General features: G+C 45.9%; 1 protein-coding gene across 1 annotated transcript in view; it reads right to left on the minus strand.

Annotated features, from left to right (window-relative positions):
• Positions 1-7,486, minus strand: part of LOC135211818 (dTTP/UTP pyrophosphatase-like) — a 148,154-nt gene extending 140,668 nt beyond the window's left edge. The window contains exons 1-2 of the mRNA XM_064245031.1: positions 7,329-7,486; positions 5,585-5,714 (exon numbers count right to left, since the gene is read on the minus strand). Coding sequence (XP_064101101.1) covers positions 5,585-5,714; positions 7,329-7,486 — 288 coding nt within the window. The remainder of the gene's footprint in view (positions 1-5,584; positions 5,715-7,328) is intronic.
• Positions 7,487-8,028: the final 542 nt, after the last annotated feature.

Raw genomic sequence — 8,028 nt, forward strand, 5'->3', positions numbered from 1 at the left:
CTGTGGTTCCCAAAGTGAAGGGTCACAGAGTGCAGAAAACTTTGACTAAGACGTCGTCGTCTAAAAAGACTTCTTCGGCGTCTTCCTCTCGTAAGTCTTCGGCTTCTAATCCCGGAGCAGAGAAAGGGAAGACATCTGCTTCGGGCTCTAGAGCATCGAAGAGTAAGTCCTCCAAGGAGAGATCCCGTACTCCGGCAGAGTCAGTGGTCTCTCCTTCCCCTACGGTACCTCTGGTGAGTTACCCATCTACCTCGACATCACTTCCCAGCTTTGATCCTAACACTTTCTCCGCCGGGATGATGCAACAGATGGGAGACTTAGTAGGGTCCCTGAGGACTAGTATGGAGCAGATGTTCTCCCAGTTGTCAGACAGGATTGCCACACAGGAAAATCTCATGTCTGGCTTCAACCAGGCTCCTCAAGCTGCCTCTCCGGCACCTGGAGCAGGCCTACTCCAGCTTCCTCCTCATGATTCCCTCCCTCCATTCTCCATGAACAATCCCTGGAGAGTAGCTTCCTACGCTCCTTTCCAGGACGGGTTCATTTCTATCCCGGAGTGTGGTACTCGAAGAATCGAAGACTTCGAGTTTTACCCGGAGAATCTTCAACCTCCGTTCATTGGCTATGCCAGGCTGACAGAGGCTGCTATGAATAGGGAGGATAAGGTTCCTAAGGAGACAGTGCTGTACTCCAGGGACCAGGCTCAGAGGGAATGGCTCCGGTGTTTGGATGAAATGGACTCTTCCAACACCAGAATCCAGGCATTTAAGAGTCCTTTCACCATCTTTACGATGGAGGAAGAGACTCCTCTTCCCTTCCTGACCAAGATCGCCAGCGTTACCATCCCGGCTGGCTTAAAAGGAGAGCCCTTGCCGCAGTTGAGAGAGGCGGACCCCACATCACCCTTACTTCCTTCGCTGGGTGATTTGTGGGAAGACCTACCGAACACCTTTTCGGTAGGCAAACTTAAGCCGGACTGTACGATGGACCAGTTCGGCGAGAAGCTTCCGAGACTCCCCGATAGCCTCATTCAGTCCGAGTTTGAGGCTAGAACTAGGCTGGCCAGGTCTCTTAACACCATGGCGATGACTGAAGTAGTGGCCCTATCATATGCTTCGGAGCCGCTATTCAAGCTTTTGACCAAATCACAGACTTGTACAGTGCAATCGGACTTGTACGAGTTTGTGGTTGCTAGGGTCAACTGCCGGAAGCATGTCCTTCAGGAAGCAACTATTCGACATGAGCCGAATAAGTTGCTCTCCTCCAACATTTGGGGGGCAGACCTCTTCCCAGAAGCTATGGTAAAAGAGGTTCAGAACAAGGCCACGAGGCTCAATCAGAGCCTCAAAGACCGTTGGGGCCTCTCCGCCAAAAGACGTCAAGACCCTTCGTCATCAGGCAAGAAACTGAAGAAGACCAAAAGGTTTCAGCCTTACCAAAAGAAGCCTCAGCACTTCGGTCAGGCTGTGTCTGCGGTGCCAGTCGTTCAGCCAGGACAGCCTTCCACGTCGAAAGCTCAGGCTCAGCCTATCTACCTGATTTCCCCACAATCTCAACCTTCCACATCCTATGCTGTCTCCCCGGCATTTAACCAGGTGTTCGAAGGCCAGGCCTTTCAACACTTCGACCGGTTCGCCAGGGGAAGTAGAGCTAGAGGAGCCTTTCGTCAGAGAGGATCAGGAAGGTTGCTCAACAGGGGAAAGCACTTCCATGGAGGCCGCGGAGGTCACTCGGCTCAACAGCAGTGAGATCTCCAAGGTAGGAGGGAGACTGTTTCTCTTCCGGCATCGGTGGGGATTCAGCAAGTGGGCACAAAGTATTGTGTCGAAAGGCCTGGGTTGGAGTTGGATCGGAGGCCCCCCTCCACCCAGACCATTCCTTCAACTTCCATCGAAGGAATTGACAGAGTATGCGGAGGAACTCCTTCAGAAAGGAGCAATAGCGAGAGTCAAGCGGTTAAAGTTTCAAGGTCGCTTATTCAGCGTGCCAAAGAAAGGCTCATTAAAAAAAAGGGTAATCTTAGACTTGTCCCAGTTAAACTTAGCCATTCGCTGCGACAAGTTCAAAATGCTGACTATCTCGCAGGTGCGGACCTTACTTCCCCGTGGGGCCGTCACCACCTCTATCGATCTTACAGACGCATACTATCATATCCCTATTGCAAGACACTTTCGCCCTTACCTAGGCTTCAAGCTGGGAGACCAAGCGTTCTCGTTCAAGGTAGTTCCCTTCGGTCTGAACGTAGCCCCCAGGGTATTCACGAAGATAGCGGAAGTAGTGGTTCAACAACTAAGGTCTCAAGGGATAATGGTAGTAGCGTACCTCGACGACTGGTTGATTTGGGCACCAACAGTTGAGGAATGCCGCAAAGCCACAAAGAAAGTCATTCAGTTCCTGGAATATCTGGGGTTCCAGATAAACAGGACAAAATCAAGACTCACTCCAGAGTCCCGTTTTCAATGGGTGGGCATTCAATGGGATTTATCCTCTCACACTCTGTCAATTCCGGTAGCCAAGAGGAAGGAAATAGCGAAGTCAGTGAAGCAATTTCTAAGGTACAAATATGCTTCAAGGAGAAACCAGGAAAGAATCCTAGGTTCCCTTCAGTTTGCCTCAGTGACAAACATCTTGATGAAAGCCAAACTGAAAGACTTAACCAGGATCTGGCGCTCAAGAGCAAATGTCAGATCCAGAGACAAGTTGTCAACAATACCGCAAATTCTCCAGAATCGTCTGCGTCCTTGGACAAAGATGAAGAATCTGTCCATGTCAGTGCCTCTTCAATTCCCTCCTCCGGGAATCACTATCCACACAGACGCTTCATTAAGCGGCTGGGGAGGATATTCTCAGTTCAAGAAAGTTCAAGGAACTTGGTCACCCCAATTCTGCCAGCTTCACATAAATGTATTGGAAGCAATGGCAGTGTTCCTAACTCTGAAGAGGCTCCTTCCACCAAAGAACTCTCTTCCACCAAAGAACTCTCATGTAAAGTTAGTTCTGGACAGCGCAGTAGTAGTTCACTGCATAAACAGGGGAGGCTCCAAGTCAAGACACCTGAATCATGTCATGGTAGCCATCTTTTCTCTGGCGGACAAGTTCAGTTGGCACCTCTCCTCCACACATCTGGCCGGAGTGAGGAATGTTATAGCAGACGCTCTATCCCGGTCAGTCCCACTGGAATCGGAATGGTCGCTGGACAACAGTTCGTTCCAATGGATACACCGGAGGGTACCAGGTCTACAAGTAGATCTGTTTGCCTCTCAAGCGAACCACAAACTTCCTTGTTATGTGGCTCCCAACCTGGACCCTCTGGCCTATGCCACAGACGCTCTATCCATAGACTGGAACGACTGGGAAAAGATTTACATCTTTCCTCCGGTGAATCTTCTCCTGAAAGTTCTGAGCAAACTCAGGACTTTCAATGGTCAGGTAGCTCTAGTAGCACCGGACTGGCCGAAGAGCAATTGGTACCCCCTGCTGCTGGTATTGGGTCTTCGTCCCCTTCGGATTCCCAATCCCAGACTCTCCCAGTCAGTACAAATGAAGACTGTGTTCGCTTCCTCAGGAATTCTCAAAGCCCTAACTTTATGGACTTCATGAAGTTTGCGGCCAAGAGGGATGCAAATATAGATCCACAAAATATCCTCTTCTTAGAATCAGATAAAAGGGATTCAACTTTGAGGCAGTATGACGCTGCAGTTAAAAAGTTGGCATCTTTCCTGAGAGAATCGGACATTACAATCATGACAGTCAATTCAGCTATATCCTTTTTCAGATCCTTATTTGAAAAAGGGTTCGCAGCTAGCACTATTACGACAAACAAGTCAGCCTTGAAGAAGATCTTTCAGTTGGGTTTTAATATAGACTTAACAGACTCCTACTTTTCGTCTATTCCTAAGGCTTGTGCTAGACTTAGACCTTCCGTAAGGCCTACTTCAGTGTCATGATTTCTAAATGATGTTCTAAAACTGGCTTCAGATACAGATAATACGACATGTTCATTCATAATGCTCTTAAGAAAAACATTATTTTTATTAAGCTTGGCTTCAGGAGCTAGAATTTCAGAACTGTCTGCGCTATCCAGAGATTCGGGTCATGTAGAATTTCTCCCCTCAGGAGAAGTTCTGCTTTCTCCGGATCGCAGCTTTTTAGCAAAAAATGAGGATCCTTTGTTGAGGTGGGAACCATGGAAAGTCATTCCCCTTCCCCAAGACCTTTCTCTTTGTCCGGTGATGACCTTACGAGCCTTTCTGTCTGGGACATCCTCCTCCTCTTCACGTCCCCTCTTTAGGAGAGAAAAAGGTGGTACCTTATCAATTAAAGGTATAAGACAACAGATCCTCTACTTTATTAAACAGGCTAACCCTGAATCTTTTCCTAAGGCACACGATGTCAGGGCAGTGGCCACCTCAATTAATTATTTTCAGCATATGAACTTTGATGATTTGAAAAAATATACCGGATGGAAATCGCCGACAGTATTTAAGCGTCACTACTTGAAGTCTTTGGAATCTCTGAAATTTTCAGCAGTAGCAGCGGGAAACATAGTTTCCCCTGACTCTGCCCAGTAGTATAGTTGAAGATCCAGATCTCCTTTCTACCTACCATACCTAACAGTTTGTCTAGCCTACCATATTGCTCTGCACTTTGTCTCGAGCCTTAGCTGCTCTCATGATTGCTTGGTGGTGTGTCCCTTGTTTGTATATATTTATCATTATGAGTGTGGTCCCCTTATTTTTATGCTAGGGTTCCACACACTCATTTGTCAATGGTTTGTTGCCTTATGGCTTTGTATTTATGAACTCATTAAGTGTGTTGTTTAATGTTATTTTCCCACACACATGTTAATTTACATATTCATATCTGTAACTTGTTTAAATACTTTTGTAAATATTTTATAACTGTAAGTTACATTTATTTTGTTATCCCTTTCTCAGAAATTGTCTGAAGATTCTGTATGAATATTTCAATTTTATTTCAATTATAGTATTTTAGTTAAGTTTAAGTTTTATTGAGACCCTCTGTACTTTTTCAATCTTGTGCTAATTCTCTGGTATTATTTCGTGCAGCAACACGAACTGAGCCCAGAAAAAGGATTTTGACGTAGGAAAAATCTATTTCTGGGCGATTGGTTCGTGTCGCCCAGCGAAATCCCACCTCTTCCCAACCCTTCGCCCAAGATCGATTGCTAACTTCAGGATGGCCACCAGAGGCGCGGCAGTCGGCTTGGCGTGGGTTGCAGTAGTAGTAGTTGCCGCCCCGCTCTCTCGTTGAGGGAGTTTGTTGTGGGAAATTTCTAAATGGCAAGAAGTTCGTGGTAGTGGTCTCACTCGCCCTAGTTACCATACCTACACCCTTCTTTTATTTTGGGTGAGCGAGTTAGTTATACTGACCTCTTCTTTATTTTGTTTATTCTCTGGTATTTGTTAGCTCATTTACCTAGAAATAATGAACTAAAGGATTATTTCGCTGGGCGACACGAACCAATCGCCCAGAAATAGATTTTTCCTACGTCAAAATCCTTTTTTGCAAGCACCAATACAGGTATCAGTTTTCAAGAATTTCATGTGGTATATTCACTTACTTCTTCTGCCTTACCACGTGCTGTTGCAATTGCAAAATCTCCAGGGTTATCATACTCTTTTGGATCGTATTTCTCTTCAAAGGTTGAAGGTATGATGGTCAAGTTTAAACCCTGAAAAGAAATTAATATTCTACATTAACCAAGAGAGAAAAATGATATTGTTATTGTACAATAAAGTTTCATACATACTTACCTGGCAGATATATACTTAGCTATAGACTCCGTCGTCCCCGACAGAAATTCGAATTTCGCGGCACACACTGCAGGTAGGTCAGGTGATCTACCGCCCCACCGCTGGGTGGCAGGAATAGGAACCATTACCGTTCTAGAACCAGATTTTCTCTTCCACTATCTCCTAAGGGGAGGCTGGGTGGGCCATTTAATCGTATATATCTGCCAGGTAAGTATATATGAAACTTTATTGTACAATAACAATATCATTTTCATACATTCAACTTCCCTGTCAGATATATACTTAGCTGACTGGCACCTTACTGATTAGAGGTAAACAACATGCATTGTAAGTAATATATAAAAAACCTTGGTTCCTATCTGTTTAGACAGAGGGTTGACTTCCTAGCTATTGCTTAGGAGTCTGCTTCGTCTCAAGAGCCTCAGTGAGGATGTGACCTATAGCTAAGAGTTCTTGTGGGACTGTCAATGGGGTCTTATCCACTTACTCGACAAAACCTGATGGCCTTTGTCAATGGGGTCTTATCCACTTACATGACAATACACCTATGCCTAGTGGCATAATTAAGGAGCACAACACCGGTCCCGATCACCTGATCCTAACACGAGGGTTAGTGCTTAATTTGAAAAGAGTTATCCCCAAACTCCCTTCAAACAACCCAAAGAAAAAAACACCACGTTAAATAAATTTAACTCACTAGTTAAGGATCAGTGTCGGCTCCCTATCCCAGCAACGTATCCGCAGACACGTATAAACCAAGAGAGAAGGATCTCTCGTAGGTTAACTTGACATCCTTCGGGTAATGGGAAGTCAACACAGAGTTGCATCTCCCGTATGTGACAGCTAATATGTCCTTTATGACATATTGTTATGGAAAGAACAAGAATTCGCAAAAGCTCGCACTTCAAGCGCTTTTAATTCTCAGCTGTCTGAAGGAATCATCAAGTCACTTATGAAGTGCTTTAGAGATCCCACTTGTCTCAAAGAAGACCAGGGTGTTCTTTGATATGGCTCTCTTCTGGATGAAGCCTTGCGCCTGGCTCCTTGCTGGCGCTTTTTTGGCGCCTGGCGCCTGGCTGGCGCTTCTGGCGCCTGGCTGGCTCCTCCCCCCTTGCTGGAGCTTCGAGCTTGGCTGGAGTCTCGAGGCTGGCTAGCGATGTCCACATCGGACACTCACCTGTCCGATCTGTTCAACTCTGGCGCATTTGTGCCAGGTTGGTGGTCCGCTCCTTCTCCGCATCAGACAATAAACTCGTTCATTCGAGCTGTCTGCCTATAGCGTTTTTCGCTTGTTTGGCACTTGGCGCCTGGCTGGCGCTTCGTTGTCCGAAGATCCTGAGCAAAAAAACAGACAATATTTTGTCCGGAGACTGGAGAAGGGTGGAAGGTTCTTTTCCACCTGGATCCTTTGGTCTAGGACCAGGGGAGGAGCTTGGAGTCAACCTCGTCCCGTAGACGACTGACTGTCTTAACAGGACGAGAGAGAACGAGTCTTCTTTCCGGGGAAGATCCTTCGTGAATACTTCCGTTGCTGACGAGCTCTATTCCTGCCTGTCAAGGAAGTCTCTCGTTGTAGAATCTTCCCTCTCCTTGTCCAAAGGAGGGGAAGGTCTGGAAGATGAAGATGACTCTGAGCCAAAAGTGAGCGATCCCAGGGCTTTCTTGGTTCTTGTCTTCTCCTTCTGAATGCCTTCTGGGAAGCGTTTCATGTCCTCATCGCAGCCCAAAGACTTTATAGAAAAACGTTAAGCGATTTCTTCTATCAAAGATAAAGTTTAAGCGCCATGACCGGGCACAGAGACCCTTCTATCTCTTCCCCTTTCAAATGGGAAAGTCCCTTAACTTCAGAGCTCTGATGCAGGGTTAGAAGGGTGTTAATTCTTTTCCAGAAATAATGTGATGGTAAGAACCAATAGTCGAGCCTTCATTGAATCCGATGCGAGACCTCATAACTTAATTTCACTTGTCTTCTTGGTAGTTGTTAGAGCCAAGAGAAAAAATGAATTTTCTCATAAGATTTCTAAAGAAGCTTGATGAGGAGGTTCCCACTTGTCGGAACAAGGAATCAGCGGGCCACGAAAAGATTCCAACTCAAAGTACATAATGTCCTACTGTTGGTTTTCTCTTATTTTAGAAGGAGGATGATTTTAATATCCTCTTACTAGTCATGAACGAATTCTTTCAATAAAAGGGTTGCTAAGGTCTTATAAACTGAGAGACCTGCCCCCTTATTGGCTTCCAATTCCGATCT

The sequence above is a fragment of the Macrobrachium nipponense genome, chromosome 19 (genome assembly GCF_015104395.2).
Source record: "Macrobrachium nipponense isolate FS-2020 chromosome 19, ASM1510439v2, whole genome shotgun sequence".
Lineage (NCBI taxonomy): Eukaryota > Metazoa > Arthropoda > Malacostraca > Decapoda > Palaemonidae > Macrobrachium > Macrobrachium nipponense.